This window comes from Alexandromys fortis, unplaced genomic scaffold (assembly GCF_014885135.2).
Source record: "Alexandromys fortis isolate MF-2015 unplaced genomic scaffold, M_Fortis_MF-2015_v1.1 scaffold_46, whole genome shotgun sequence".
Lineage (NCBI taxonomy): Eukaryota > Metazoa > Chordata > Mammalia > Rodentia > Cricetidae > Alexandromys > Alexandromys fortis.
Genome location: NW_026067919.1, coordinates 11,704,730 through 11,721,135, shown reverse-complemented (window position 1 = coordinate 11,721,135; position 16,406 = coordinate 11,704,730). Strand labels below are relative to the sequence as shown.

Below are 16,406 nucleotides of genomic sequence, written 5' to 3'. Positions count from 1 at the left end.
GGCTCACATTGAAACTTTCAACATTTTAAGTTTAGGAATCATGTCCTCAGCTGTAACAAGAGAATGAAAATTATGTGTCTTCCCAACTTAAATGCCTTTCACACTTACATTTCCTTCCAGTCTTTAAATTCGTGTGTTGTCATGTTCGTCCTTTCCATGCTGTGGGCTAGGCCCTGAGCTCACCATGAAGAGATTGTCCAGACTTCTGAAGAGCTGAGAAGGAGCACTGTGGATCACAGCGGGGTTAGCGTGAGGGCCTCAAGGGAGAGAAAGGGCAGCTCCTGCAAGTATAAGGTGGTGAGGGAAGGTCTAGAAGAGTGTGTGCTACAGAGGGCCTGAGGACTGCAGGTGGCAGAGTTCAGGGTCAGGTGCTAACAGTATTGGGAAAAGACAGGTGAGGCAGAAGCCGGATCTGCACGGACTCAAGGCCAGGCCAAGGTGTAGATGCTGTTCCAAGAGCAGTGTGCAGCTATTGGAGGCCTTGAGGGAGGGCCTAGACATCCAGATTTTACTCTCAGAACATAGATGAGATGATAGTCGCTGAACCGGAATGAATGGTGACTGCAGGGGACGAGGTGGTGATGGGAGAGACTTAGGAGATAAAGTGGGTGTGAATTTGTTCAGGTCTCCTCTGGTGGGAAGCAAGAAGACTGATCAAGGAACAAAACAGACTTCTGGTCTGGTGCCCTGAAGAATGCGTGACAGTTCTGTCCTTTGCATTGGAAAGCCATGAGGGAGGTGTAGCATGTGCAGATGTCACTGTTGATTTTTGACTTGTGCTTAGTCTTAAGCACCAAATAGCATCCAAACACACACAGGATGGAGCAAGAAAAATGGCTCCCTAACCTGGAGTGTGCATTTTTCCTTCTTAAGACAGGCAGCTCTCCTGTGGGAGTTTTAGGGCATGCTGTGTTGTTGGGCTGTGGATGAATGGGATTCCCACTTCATGGCGTACCCAGTAGGTGCTTAGGACCCCATCAGATAAATCCCTGGGAACCAGAGTTACACTCCTCCTGGTGAGGCTAAGGGAAGCAGGGCAGGAGAGAGGAAGACCATGGTGACCAATGCCTTCTCCTGCCTCCCACTGCCCAGGTGTTAGGAGATTGCAGTGATCTGTCAGTTTTTTAGTTTATTATAAGCATTTTCCCAGGCTATTAAATAATTTTCAAACATTGAAAATTTTAATGATTTTAATTTTATTGGTTATCTGATATTCTATCTTATTCAGTAAGCCCTTTGAGTATGCACTAATTGACACTGTTGTAAGCATTCCACAGACGTTAGCTGTCTTAGCAAGAGAGAGGAAATGTTTTCTGTGTGTCCTTTACTACAGACATTGACTTCCACTGTGCCATTTGCTGCTGTTAATTCCTGCATCCGCTAAGGGATGAACGGATTCCTGCAGACTCGAATTATCCTAGCCTCATTAGCTTTTCTCCTTAAAGAAAACATCAGTAGATTTTTACAGGTTATTGTCTTATTTGAACCACTCACGGTGTTTGGTTTTGTTTATTGGTCACTTTCTCCACTGTCTTTCACGGTTGTGTTTTCTTGGGCTTCTGGATGCAGGTTCGAGGGACTGGGCCCCACTATGATTGTCTGCCCAACGACAGTGATGCACCAGTGGGTGAAAGAATTCCACAAGTGGTGGCCTCCATTCAGAGTGGCAATTCTGCATGAAACGGGCTCCTATGCTCACAAAAAGGTAACAGTACAGTGCTTGACGGTTTGGTTTTGTTTTTTCTTTCATTTTTCTCTTTTACTTTTGAGCTACACATTTCCCAAATGTGTCTACATATGCTTCTTTTATCTTAATTTATTTAATTATTGACTTGAAGCCCCATGTCATAAAACAGATCTGAACAAAAGCTTTCTTCTTCTAGTAGTCTAAGTAGTGGTGTGATGTTTGGGCACAGTCAGGGACCACAAGGCTGATCGTGTGCGTAGGATCACAGATCAGGTGCTCTGCATGGCAGCTGACTGGAGGGACTTTTGTCACAGCTTCTTTAAGCTTTGAGAAAGGTGGGTTTGAAAAGTAACAAACAGATTGAGCATCCCCAGTCGGAAACCCGAAATGCTCCAGGATGTGACTCTTGGAGCCCTGGAGCTACAGCTGGAAGAGTCCATACCTGACGCATGTGACAGGTCACCTGAAAATACAGGTACACCAAAATTATTGCATTAAAACTGCCAGCAGGCAACCTGGAGAAGATCTGTATGAGATGTGATGAATTTTATGTTTAGACTGGGTTCTGTTTCCAAGGTACCTTAAAACATATGTAGACACCCCAAAATCTGACATACCTCCTGGTCCCAGTGTATCCTGAATAATAAATATTTAACCTTGATTGATAAATGCATCTGTAATTATGCTTTTAAAATGTTTCTGGTGCAGGAGAGACAGCCTGCTGTTTTGAGACTTTCTTAGATATAGATAGTTTAGTTTTCTTGCTTTGTCCTCCTACATCACAACGTACTGGACATTGAAGGGATTTCTTTTACCGTTTATTAAGAAATAAAACTCATGGACAAATATCAAAGATAAAAACCTGAGGCAAATCACATGCAATTGGGAAAATACCCGCCACCACTCACTTCCTGCTTTCCGGCTCCAAAAGCAGCCACCTTCTTGCCCCACTATTCTCTGGGCTCAGCTCCTGCGCGAGCTCCTCTGCCCCACAGCCTTGCAGTGTCTGCCATGAGGGCCCCGGAAGTTTCTCTTCACCGAGTGGCACTCTGCAACCTCAGAACTGCTGGGCCTCTGTAATTTTACTCTGTTCTTCTTTTTCCCGCAAATTCCCATGCACTCATGATTGTGGTAAAGCAGAATTTCTGATAGAAGTAGCTCAGAAATACACTTACTACAGCCACCTGTCTTTGCCCGGGGTTCCTAAAGCTAAGCAGAAAACAGATTGAGTTGAGAGAATTAGGAGAACAGAGCAAGTGTTGTGGTGAGAAGGAAATGACCTTAGCAGGATGAAATAGAAACGGTTGAAGTTGTTCTTCTCGTCAGACCCTCAGCTGCTAACTGCCTGGCCTTCATGTGAAAAATTTCTCATTCTGTTTTCATTTTACTCTTTCTCGACATCTCTCAATGTTGTTGTTGCAAGCTTGTATATAGAGTAGTCTTCTTGTGTACCACGTGTATTGGAAACATAATTGATAGTGAGCCTGCTGGGAAAACTTGGGCCCCTTAGCTGGCGGGCAGAGCCTGAGAACGGGTAATGTTGGCCCTGGCTTGCAGTAGTTGTGGCTTTGTCACTGTTTTCATTTATGGTGGTGTGTGTTTTTTTGAGATAATGTCTTGTTTTGTAGCCTTGGCTGGCTTTGAACTAGTAACATTCTTGCCTTCCCCCCTCAAGCTGAGGTTTTCCTGCAAAGGGAGTTTTATCCACTCTCACAGGCATGCACGTGGCTGTTACTTTTTTTTCATTGCTTTTCATTACAGTTTATGGTTCTCTTGTCTTCTAGAAGAAAAAAATTTTTTATATGAGTTGGTAAATATTTATTTATAGAACAACTATAAATGCTGCAGCCAGGTGTTTCGTATTGTTAGGTCTCAGGAAAAAAGAGGCTATGATGTTTTTAATTAACCTTGAAAACCAACTCTTTTCTTGGGGAAAGAAGATCGTGAAAGCTAATGAAAGGAGGCAGTTTGTGGCACTTATCCCACGACGCACAGTGGGTGGTGGTGTCATTAGCACTGTGCTGAAAAGCTTAGTTAACGATTAAGGAGCTTCTTTGCAGTTTGCTGGAAGACTGTAATGAGAGATTGCTTGTATTCCGAAATAACTGTCTCTGTCTCATCTCCCACCTTTTCCTGACAGTAGGGTGTAGTGATTTTGTGGACATTTTAATAAGCCAGAGTTTTGTCTTCTTTTGATCAACCCATGCCACTGGAGTCCTAGAAATGAAAAAAACAAAAGCAAAAGCAAACACCCATCTCCTAAAGTTCCGGGAGGACTAGGTCTGTCTGTACCATGGCAGGGCTTGAGCTGCATGCCCAGTGTCGTGGAAGTTTGAAACTGGCGGTGTGCTTGACTTCTCTGAGCCTGGTGATGATTTGTAGAGTGGGAGTTTTGATAATTTTATGAAGGTTTATTGGGTTGATGTACACGCATGAAGAACACTGTGTATTCCCTGGTAACAGTTATTCAGTCATTTTCTTGACAGTAGCATAGCGTATCACAGGCTTTGATCTTGGTAGTTGAGAAAAGATGGCCCGGCAGACTGTTCAGTATACATTCTAGACAAAAAGTTCATACCTTTCTTATCAAAAATGTTTGGCCACTGTCTCGTGTCCTCAATGGGAAGAGTGAATTAGAATGTTACAGTTCTTTTTGGAGAGTTCAAGGTTAGGGATGGTTCAGAAGCAAATTTCAACTGTACTTGGCCATCAGATGAAACTGCCAACTCATATTCTTTAAAAAGACGGGTGTTCTGGAACAGAGAAAGCAGAGAGGGAGGACTGTGATAGTTCACTGGGTAGATGTTCCACACAGGCTTGACAGTCAGAGCTGGGTCCCTGGGCTTCACAAGGTGGACGGAGTAAACCTGCTCCAGAGAGTTGTCCCTTCCTGCCACATGCATGCTGTGGCCGTGAGACACACACACACACGCACAGTGAGAGTATTAACCGTGTAAAGGGAGAGGTAGAAGTGAGAAGATAGAGTCAGAATGAGAAGGGGGTGGCCATGTGCCCCATCAAGCATCCTGAACATTGCACATCCGTTCCAAGCCCACGATTATAAAGCAAAGTGTTGCGTTTCCTGTTGACTTTGGCGTTGATGTATGCACCTGATACAAGAAGCCATAGACGCTCGGTTTGTTCTGTGAGGTATACTGTAAAATTATGTTGCTGGAGCCCCTTTTTCTTCATTGTCAGCACAAATCCTTGTTTATTAAAGATTTAGCTTGAAGGAAATTTTAATTAATTACAGGTGCAGTAAATCCTGCCTGGGAAGCTGCCCGCCGTGTTTACTGTGAATGGCCTTCATGTGCCTGTGCTTCTCTGTTCTCCCCGCTGCCTGACAGTGTGATTTATGGCTGTTGTTTTCTACCAGTCCACTGTTTGCCCTCTAGGAGGGATTGGTCTCCTGAGCCTCCATAATAACGGCAACACTTCCTCAGACATCTCTTAATGACAACAGCACTACATTGAGTAAGTCAGGCTAATTGCAGATGTACCCTATTAATTGCAAAAACTAGGAGAGGTTACATATTTTACAAGCTTTTAATTTGAAACCGCCCGAGATGATTTGTCTTAAGTGTTTGGATTGAGACGTCCATAATATTCAACAATTCACCATTATTGAAACTCCAGTCCAGGCAATTATAGAATTCCGAGATTGAATCAGGTGAACATCAATAGTCATAAATGGATTGTTACCCAGTAGAGAGCATGTTTTCATTGTGAACATTTTGTACAACTTCTTGTTCTGTGAAGCATCTTCTTAATTCTTTATAATCATTACCCATCTTTGTCAACACAGTAGAAATAGGGATTCTGCGGTTCTCTAGCTAACATGGATAGCGCCCCACGGAAGTTCTTAAGCAGTCACAAGAAGCTGCACATTGCTCTGGTGGCATACATTTAGTAGGCTCAATGTCTCGTTAGTTTAACAGTGATAAAGCTTCTAGCTATATCAAGTGATTCCAAGAACTCATTTTGTGATTGGGTACTTTAGGGGTGACTGGGGTGACTATAGTGAGATTGTGCAACAGTTGGAAGTCCCAGGGTCCATGAGCAAGTGAACCCGCAATTGCAGGGTTTAGTCAAGCACAGTCAATGAGTGTGTCATAAATGTGAGTGGTGGTTTAACTTCTGCTCTTACTTCAAGCCCCAGGCAACTGTAATTGTTTTCTTTCCCCCTGGACAGGAGTCAGTCATGGGTATTCCATTGCTGTTACTCCATGCTCTTCCTACTCTCGTGGCTTTGGGGTGTTCCTGCTCTCTTAAAGGGAAGCAGGGACAGATCTGGGGTACAGCCTGCCTAGAGTCTTGGTCGGAAATATGGATGTGGAGGGACTGAAGGAATTAGCTCTAAGATCTCAGAGTTAGGGGGTTTAAGGTTAGGCTGGGAAGTGGCATCTGTTCCTTCCCTGGTTCTTTTCTGCAGTGCAGCCTGACACTGGGTGACTGTGGCTGTGCAGTAGGCCGTCCTTCCCCTCACCAGCTGCTGGCCGGATCCAAGCCAGTGTCCATTAGTAGAAGGGGAGTTCGTGGCAGTCACTCCGTGTTGCTCCAGGAGTTGGTGTGGCCGTGCTTCCTGTGGGGAGCAGCACTCTGGCCCCTCTGGCCCAGTAGCTTTCTGTGAGACTACACAACTCTTGCCTGACTGAAACCTGGATCAGGCAGGTCTCCAGGTTTTGACCTTTCTCTGCTAGGAATCTGTATTTCTCTTCACTTTCTGACATTTGTAGTCTCAGAAAAGAGGCTTGATGTGGACTATTTCCTCAGAAGGAAGCCTTCCCTTGTGTTCTCACGCCTAGACATTTCTCTCTCTGTTCTGTAGTTCTAGGATTCAGTCATCTTGGCAGATATGTCTGGAATAAGGCCTTTTCGTGTTTTTGCTTGACGGTTGGAGATGTTTTTCCCCACAGATACAGGTCTCATACTTATGTGGAATTTTTTTTTCTATTATTTCTGGGATAGGGGCTCGAGACAGGGTTTCTCTATAGCTTTTGGAGCCCATCCTGGATTTTTTTCTATTATTCTTTAAATTATTGCCTTTACATTTTCCCCCTCACCTTATACCATTCAATGTGTCTTATATCTTTGACATTTTCTTGCTTTTCTTATAAGTCATCATATTTTCAAGAGCTTTGTTTTTGAAATATAACAGGGACAGACACAAGGGATGATTTAGAAAAGTAGCAATTTAGTAAATGATTGCATTATTATAAACTACTTTCTTTGAGAGCTGTACTTCAACATGTTTACTGTTTTGCAGTTAACCCAATGCAAAGCACTGATGTGTATTATTAGATTGTATGTGTATTTGTAAGTATGCTTTAGGTGGTTTCACGATAATCCAGATCTAACCTTTAGATTGTCATTGTAGGTCTTTTTTTTTTTTTTTTTTTTATTTTTTTTTTTTTTTTTTTTTTTTTTTGGCTTCTTACTTAAATCTGCCCTTCTGATGTTGTTATTCTAGGAGAGGTTGATCCGAGATATTGTGCGTTGTCATGGAGTTTTGATCACCTCTTATTCCTACATCCGACTGATGCAAGACGACATTAGCAGACACGACTGGCACTATGTGATCCTAGATGAAGGACACAAAATTCGAAATCCAAATGCTGCCGTCACCCTTGCGTGCAAACAGGTATGGCTGCTTACAGTGGGGGAGATTTTGCATGGGCAGTGGTATTTAATTTTAGAATAGAGTATTTGCTTTATGAACACAGTTATTGAATTCTGTCTTAATGTAGAAAGTTCCCGATGTCTGTCCTTTGTGATTTTCATTGTTCAGGGCCCAACTGTTAGAATGTAGCCACACCCAACTCTAGTCAGTGGTGTTCATCTTGAGCAATAAAACAGAATTCTTCCAGTATTTTCATCCAGATGCAGTTAGAAAATTGGTCAAAATGCCACAATTTGAAAAGACCAGAACAATGGACAAACAAGCGGTGACCAAATGCACAGAGTAACTGTTACCCGGGAGTGCTCTGGGCTTGGATGTCGCTTATCTGTTACCAAGTCAGTTTCATAAAAGGATGTCTCGTTTCCCCAACTAGTTCCGCACGCCTCATCGGATCATCTTGTCTGGCTCACCCATGCAGAATAATCTCCGAGAGCTGTGGTCACTCTTCGACTTCATCTTCCCAGGAAAGCTAGGCACATTGCCTGTGTTTATGGAGCAGTTCTCTGTCCCCATCACTATGGGGGGATATTCCAATGCTTCCCCAGTACAGGTAACCTTTGGCATGTCCCCAAACTTTAAGCTTTGTAGCAAAGTCATTGATGTTAGGGAATTGGCCAGTCTTATAACTTGGTGTCTCATAAAAACCAGGGTCTTATGGAAGGGCAGCCAGTGCTCTTTTAGGTGCTGAGCCATCTCTCTAGCCCTTCAGGAAGCCTTTAAAAGCAATGGCAGCCACTTACATGCCCACAGTGACAACATCCATCAGGAGGCAGGTCAGTGTTCTGTTTCTAGCCTGTTTTCTTCATATTCTGCCAGTGGTGTCCAGTATCTCTGCCTCTTCGTTCACTCTTAATGAGGAACAGTTCTAAGCATCTTTGCCTGTTGTGACCTTGATAGTTTTGAAGGCGCTAGGCCTGTTACTTGTAAATGATATCCTTCTCTTGGGTTTGTCTCCCGTGGCTTCCACATTGTGTTCAAGCTACACATTTGTGGTAGGCAGGAGCATCATTTCCTCAGTATGTAGAGGCCATTGCTTTGTCCTGTTATGAGGACCGCTTAGTGAAGTTGTTTTGTTCAGATTTCTGCTTGAGAATTAACAAGTAATTTGTGGAAAGATAGCCCGAGAACAAAGGCATATGGTGTTTCTTGAAATCCTTGTCTCGGGAGCTTGTGTGCACTACTACCTTCTTGTGTACTGGAGATATGTCTGTGACATCAGGTGGATGCTGGGAATTGAGGAGACTAGCAGTCCTCTCTGCGAGCTCCATGGTACAGGACAGGCAGTCTGATAACTGACCTCATGCTGATGGCTGAGGGTGCATTCATACACAGTGGGCATGCTGGGCAGAGGAGTGATTGTGTCTTGAACAGAGCAGACTGTACAAGATGTTATTAAACTGCATCAACAACACACAATTTAAAGTAGTGAACTGTTTCCTTCTGTAATTTTCCATGTAATATTTTTGGGTAGCAGTTGACTTCACAGAAAGAAAACTGGGTAAGAAGAAATTGCTGAGCACATCGTTCTTAGTTCCGGGTGGCAAGCTCTTGTGAAAGGAGCTTTGCTTTTATTTGTTCTTTTTGCTGAAGGCCATGTTTCCCATATGCTGTTGCATCCTGTGAACATAGTCTGTCCATGTGGCAGGCTGGGGCTAATATGATGGGCAGTGGCTGGGGACTAGAAGCCTCCCTAGGAATCCAGTGTCATACAGCAAGAGGACTAGGGTAAGGGACATCTAGAATAAGCCAGTGAGGACTGTAACCACAGGAGATGTCACATCCAGCCTTGAGACCGGAAGTCATCAGTTTGGCCTGTTGGTATTCTAGGTACTGCCTGTTTTATAATTACTCACCCCATTCACACAGCACCTGCATGAAGACAGGTGTGCACACACGATGCAGACACGAGTGAGGAGTGCTTAGGTCTTTCCAAACACTATTTTTAACATGTTAGTGTGTTTGACTTGAACTTGTCTGTGTTTATTGTGCTCAAACGTCTCTTAAAACTAAATTCCTTACCTTTAAATTTGAGATTTTTCTTGGTCTATGAAATGATAATTTGCTAAATAGTTAAACCTATTTAGAACTTTTTAAAGTATCAATAATTAATTGAAGCCTTTGCTTGCCTGTAGGTGAATTGCAGAGGGTGTGGCTTCTGGGGCTGTGGGTCTTTGTTGTTCTGTGTACAGTTAATACTCTCTCATGTGGCCATGGCCATTATGGAGCCATATGCTCCATTCTAGGCCAGAGTGACTTCCCTTTCTGGGATCCTAAGGCTTCTCTTGACTTATTCCCTGAAGCCTAATCTCCCCTTATTACTGGTGGCTCCCACTGCTCTGGCTCCCCCCACACTTGGCTTTTGATCTCTGCCCTTGTGAAGCCAGTTCCTTTGTAGCTTTTGGAGAATGCAAGATTATAAATAGGGATTTGTTTGAAAGTAGTTTTTCCCCTAGACGATTGTCAGTAACCAAATAAATCTCTATTCAGGCCTAACTAAATAGTATGGTAATAATTAAAACAAGTATAGCGGAGGAGATAGAGCAAACTGAGTAAGTTTTTTCATGTGTCATTTTGGTTAATGAGGTAATTTTTTTCCTGGAATTATTTTGAGAGCTGTTATCCCTAGAGCGTGTAGCACTCATTTGGCTTTCCTAAGATGAACTTATATACCTGTTGATCATTCTTTAACTTTAAGACATGGAGTCAGTGGAGAGGAAAATGTATTCCTTAAGCTAATATCTTATTCTTTCTTTTGTTAAAGGTTAAAACTGCTTATAAGTGTGCATGTGTCTTAAGAGACACCATTAACCCATACCTACTGCGGAGAATGAAGTCAGATGTCAAGATGAGCCTTTCTTTGCCGGATAAAAACGAACAGGTCTGCGAGTCTGGGAGGTGACCAAGCATTCCTCAAGCATGAGTGTGTCTGTGTAACTGACCGGGTCTACGGCTCTTGTCCTGGGCTGTGACAGCCTGCTCTGCCAGTGACTATATCCGTCTGTGGTGTCCTGCTGTATTTTCCTCTAGTCCGTAGGCTTTGCTTTCCTCTGTTAACACACGGGCCTACCCTCAACTACTGAAACATTTCCATGTCTTCTAAGCCCCTGATGCATTTCCGCCACACATTGTACTATAAACTCTAGGGCACAGCAGTGAGCAGAGCGGTCTTGTTAGCGCAAACCTGGTCGGGTCACAAATAAGTAAGGTGGTGGGGGCTATGCAGTGTTTTCACCAAGTTGGGAATAAGACATTTTGAAGAAGCAGGCCTTTTCTAATAATGGTCAGAGGAGACCTTTGATCCGCTAATCACTCTGGGACCTAAGGCTGGTCAAAGAATGAGAGGAGGAGCATTGTAGATGATGGGTGGGCTGTGTGTTGGTGCTCGTGGCCAGCCTGGTGATAGGGTAGCTGTAACTGGGATCAAGAAAGAGCATAGTTAAGGAGGTAATCACATGGCCACCTAGAGGTCAGATTTGGGGTTCTGCTGGTCATAAGAAGGACTGGTTTTAATCTTTGTGAATATATTCCTGAGAACATACTATGGAAAGAGTTGATGGCATCTGAGTTGGTGTTATGAGGATCATGGTGTTCTGTAATCTGCTGGAGCCCACAAGACTACACGGTGGATGCACAGCTGACAACCAGTCGGCAGATCCACGAGAAGTGTCTACGTCCACGTGGAACAATCCGTTTTGCAGAGCTGCGGGAACACTTGCCTTTTGGAAAAGTCACTGTCATATCTGTGGAAACCTTGTGAAGCCATGATTCTTCCCTTTGAAATGGGATTCATTCCCAGAACACCTCAGCAGTGTAACCTCTGCAGGGGCAGTGGAGTGACCTTGCTTCATTCCCCCACACCAGAAAGCCTTAGAACCATAACATTCATTCTTTGTTCTAACAGTCAAATTTACATAGAGTCAATCCCACAAAATTACCTGCTTAACAGACCACATAGAAATTTCTATAGAAGACAGGCACTGAGCAGGAAGGCAGCATGCCCCACCTTTGCTAACGAACAAATCTGGGCATCCCCAAGGAGATTGGGTGAGGAGAATGGGTAAATTCAGGATTCGGGGATGTTTAGTAACTTTATCTAATGGTTTGGAATGTCAGATACTTCCCCTTGAATGCTAGCTCTTTCCTGAGTTGGGTTACCTGTTCCGGAGTACTGCTTTGTCAGGTTTTACCTGCCTTTTTTTTTTTTTTTTTTTTGGCGTGTATGTGTGTGATTCTGATATGCACATTATTACTGCTGGGTGATGGACTGGAACTAGGAGATGGATGGATATGGAGGAGGGAGAAGTCTCTAGCTGAGAGATGTATCATTGTAATTAAAATTGTGTACATTCTACTATGTTTTAGGGAATCTTAGTGATAAATTTATGTATTTTTAAAGCTATTGTTCTCTTTCCTCTCTTGCAGGTCTTATTTTGCCGTCTAACCGATGAGCAACATACAGTCTACCAGAATTTCATTGATTCCAAAGAAGTTTACGGGATTCTCAATGGAGAGAATCAGGTCAGCCAGAGCAGACCCTGGAGAAATAAGTTGTTACCAGGGAGCGTGGGGCAGGAGAGTTGGCTGCTGTTTAAAATGTGCCGGGCTTGTGTACTTTCACCTTTGTGTTCTCTGTGTCTGTGTGTCTGTGTGTGTGGTGGTGGGGGGGAGGGGAAGGGGCTGTGAAGTCAGCCACAGCTGGAGACAGGTGTGGTGGAGGAGCGAGGTACAAGGGTGGAGCCCTGAGTGGGGGTGTGACCATGAGTCCTGTCAGCTAAGGCTTTTAACCCAGTATGGAGTGATGTCCAGCACCATGCTGGGTTTTCTCAGAAATTATGACCAAATTACACTACCAGGGCGTAGTTAGGAAGATTTGTAAATTGTATCAGCTTCTCAGTGAGTCTCGTGCCCAATAGACACTGCAGAGCACTGCCATCTCAGAAAGCAGGTGAAACTCCAGACCAGCTTTCTCAGGTTCTGACTCTTCCTGTCCCCAGTGTATGAGAGGAATTGGTTCGTTCTGCTCTTAGCATTATGAAAACATTGTCCAGAATTTGGAAGCTACTAGACAGTGTCTACTCAGAAAATCCCGTTAGATAAATCACACAGATGTGGAGTTTGGCTTTGTAGAATACCGTGTCATCTTGGTGTGTCCCCAAGCGCTTGACATGAGAATGTGGTGCTGGGACTGCTCAGTGGCAGGAGCGTCATGGACCAGTTGAGTCATGAGTGCTGGAAGCCGGGCGTCTGAATTTTATTTAGCTGGAACATGCTGCCACTGGGTCGGGTGTTTTCTGTGTCCTTGTGAAGACATCTTGTGAGAATTTAACTGAATCCTAGTCCTTCCAGGAGAGAGAGCTCATTCACCAGAGAGCACGCTGCTCCTCTCCACTGTGGGCCAGTGGGAGAAGATGGCTGGGAATGGGCCCTGCAGGACTAGGACTCCCACGCGGAGTATAGGGGAAACCGGGTCACTGGGGTATAGGAGATACTGAAGAGGACATTTGCACACATTTCTGTAGGGGCATTGTCAACATTCAGTACAAGTGTGCATTCGTTCAATGAGTGTATACAGTAGGTTTATAATAGATTAAAGCTGAGAATACACTTATACCCTTACATTGTTTTGCTGACTTGACATGTAACTTTCCTAGGGCCAAGTAGACAAGTTCTTCTTGCTGTTTATCCAGACAGAGCTGTTTCTGTGAGTGCTTTCAAAATAAGCCTTAGCAGTTCAATTGGGTGTTGTGCCTTTCCCCAGCAGACACATGCTTACAGGCCGTTAAATGCATGCCGAGCCTTGCAACGATGGTCCTCACTCTGCCCCGTGGTGGAACACCTGAGTGTGTTCCCAAGTCCACCCTGTCCTGCTTGCAAGCTTTGCAGTGGCCTCCTGTTACTCTTATGCTCTGGCCTAGACTTTCAGATTTTGTCAGTTTGTCCTATTTGTCACTTCTCAGCAGTTTCTTTCTTTGTTTTTCAATCTATGTGTATGGATATTTTGCCTGAATGTGTGTCTCTGCACTTGTTTGTGCCTGGTGCCTCTGGAGGCTAGAAGAGGGTGCCCACTCACCTGGAACTGGAGCCCTGTGAGTGCTGGGAATTGAACCTGTGTATTCTGGGAAAACAACTAGTGCTCTTAAGTTCCAAGTCAACTCTCAGCTCCACTTTTTTATATTTATTTATGTGTGTGAAGGTTTTGCCTACATGTATGCTTGTTCACCACATACCACATGTATGCCTAGTACCCATGGAGATCACAAGAGGGCATCAGATCTTTTGGAACTGGAGTTGCAGATGGATAGAACGACCATTTAGTCTGGAAACCAAATCTGAGTCCTCTGCGAGAGCAGCAGAAACAAGAGCTCTTAACTGCTGAGTTTCTCCAGTCCAAGCACTTTCTTATTCTTCCAAATGGATGGTCCAACCACTCACATTTCTTCAGCTGTCAGGTTGGGTGGTCTAGCCTGCTCTGTCCCATAGATAGACTGATGGAGGAAGGTCATTGGCTAAATAAAGAAACTGCCTTTTCCCTGATAGGACAGAAAATTAGATAGGCGGAGTAAACAGAACAGAATGCTGGGAAGAAGGGAAGTGAGCTCAGACACCATTTCCTCTCCTCTCTGGGGCTGACGCGATGAAGCTCCAACCCAGGATGGACGTAGGCTAGAATCTTCCCGGTAAGCGCACCTTAGGGTGCTACACACATAAATAGAAATGGGAAATCAAGATATGAGAATTAGCCAGTAAGGGCTAGAGCTAATGGGCCAAGCAGTGTTTAAAAGAATACAGTTTGTGTGTTGTTATTTCTGGGCATAAGCTAGCCAGGCAGCCGGGAGCAGGGCGGCAGGAATGCAGCCCGCAACTCCTACAACAGATAAACAAGGCAAGGCTTAAATTCTCTGGACTCATGTTTAAAAGAAAAACAAGTAAAATGAAGATCATGTATTTTGTTTCATTTGCAGGCTCATTTTGTTTCATTTTTACCCGTTTATTTATTTATTTATTTTGGTTTTTCAAGACAGGATTTCTCTGTGTAACAGCCCTAGCTGTCCTGGAACGTACTCTTGTAGACCAGGCTGGCCTTGAACTCACAGAGATCTGCCTGCCTCTGCCTCCCAAATGTTAGGATTAAAAACTTGCTCCACCACTACCTGACCCTCAAAATATTTTAAAATGTAATGAAAATTGAAAATGATTGTGAGTAGCAGAGAGGTAGGCATATCTCTGTGGGTTTGAGGCCATCTGAAGAGTCATCTTTAAATCCCCGCTCTTCCCCTTGTCTCGTGCTATTCAATACAGCATCCACTAACCACTAGACACATGCAGCTCCTGGGCACAAGCGTGGGCAGTCTAACTTGGGGATGCACTGCACAAGTAAAATAGACTCCCAGCTACCTGGACCTCCTATTGTTAGTATAACTTGTTTAGTTGAATCTACCATACTCCGAAAAATTGGCTTAATTTACAATTCTACCTTTTTACTTAAACTTTCAAACCAGTCACAGCCTGAATGCATTAGAGAAACTGAACCTCCCTCCCCCCACCCACAACAGGGTTGTGGTCTGTAGCCCTGGCTGCCTGAATCATTCTTACATGGTAGGGGTGCTGCCTGGGGGCTGGGTGAGCAAACCCCAGCCTCTGGACCAACGCTGTATTTGCCATGCACGTCTCCTTTCTGCTGTCGCTGGTAAAGGGAGCGTCAGCCTCTGGCTCTCACTGAACCACAGGGCTTTACGGGTACTTCGGTATGTAAGATTGCGAGACATTTGGTAGGTCACAGATGGCATGATGTTTCTGGCCAGTGTTTTTAAGGTAAGTTTTTTTTTTTTTTTTTTTTATCAGCTGTACAGTGCTGTGAACTAAATACCCTTTTTACTAGTGAGGGAAATTGAATTATCAGCATTGACTCTGACCTCTGTGGACATGTTCAGGCCACTGAAATTGTTTTCTTCTAGAGAAGTTGTCCAGTCAGGGTAAGAACAAGGCTGAAAGTTAATTTCTTCCAGCTTATGGTAGTCAGCTTTCTGTCACTAGGACACAATGCTGAGAAAACCGACTGAAGGGAAGGAAGGGTTGAGGGCTCGTGGATCCAGGGTGTTGTTTCTGGCCCTCGGTGGAGCTGAACATCATTGCAGGAAGCACTCATGAAGGTCAAACTGCTCACCTCATGGTGGCCGGGAGGTAGGGGTCTGAGAAAGGGAGCTGGGGACCAGGCGCACTCCCTTCAGCTAGTTCCCGCCTCTCAATAGCCCATCAGATTATGAACCCGTCAGTGGATCAGTCTGTTGATGAGGTCACAGCCTTCATTTCCGAAAAGCCATATCTAGACACTGCCACACTGGGGACCAAGCCTTCAATACAGGACATTCAAGATCCAGACTGTTTCTCATAATGCTGACATTAGAGAAGAAATCGACAAGCTGGTAAAAATGACTGTAATCCATGTAGCCTGTCTCTCTCCCTCCCTCCCTCCTCTCCTGTTGTGGACACAGGGTCATCTGAGCTCATGTGTCTTGTTGCTGTTTGAATCACAGATTTTCTCTGGACTTGTAGCTCTGAGGAAGATCTGCAACCACCCTGATCTCTTTTCGGGTGGTCCCAAGAATCTCAGTGGTCTTCCAGAAGATGAACTAGAAGAAGATCAGTTTGGTTACTGGAAACGTTCTGGGAAAATGATCGTTGTTGAATCTCTGCTGAAAATATGGCATAAGCAGGGTCAGCGAGTGCTGCTCTTTTCCCAGTCAAGGCAGGTGAGCTCAAGCTGCAGCCAGCCCACAGCTCGGTTCCCAGGACTGTGACCGCAAGTGAGAAAAAAAGGAGAGATCTGCCACTCTGCTGAGGTGGCAGCCCATGGGTTACTTCTAGGTCTGTGTGGGAGCTTGGCCACAGGAGTTGGCTTTTTTTTAAACAAGTCTCATAGCGGATTCTGGCATCCTAGTAAGGGTAGAATGTTTACATCATAAGGAATTAGCAAATATTCTTTTGTAGCAGTATTAATTCCCTCAGAGCAAGAAATCCTTTCAATATGGGCCCACTGGG

At 44.4% G+C, this 16,406-nt stretch overlaps 1 protein-coding gene across 4 annotated transcripts in view; it reads left to right on the top strand.

The window, feature by feature from the left end:
* Ercc6 (ERCC excision repair 6, chromatin remodeling factor) overlaps positions 1-16,406 on the top strand; it is a 71,140-nt gene that overhangs the window by 41,960 nt on the left and 12,774 nt on the right. For all 4 annotated transcript variants that reach the window (XM_050140584.1, XM_050140583.1, XM_050140582.1 and 1 more), the window contains 6 exons: positions 1,570-1,705; positions 7,158-7,328; positions 7,741-7,917; positions 10,129-10,245; positions 11,790-11,885; positions 15,902-16,117. In XM_050140584.1, coding sequence (XP_049996541.1) covers positions 1,570-1,705; positions 7,158-7,328; positions 7,741-7,917; positions 10,129-10,245; positions 11,790-11,885; positions 15,902-16,117 — 913 coding nt within the window. The remainder of the gene's footprint in view (positions 1-1,569; positions 1,706-7,157; positions 7,329-7,740; positions 7,918-10,128; positions 10,246-11,789; positions 11,886-15,901; positions 16,118-16,406) is intronic.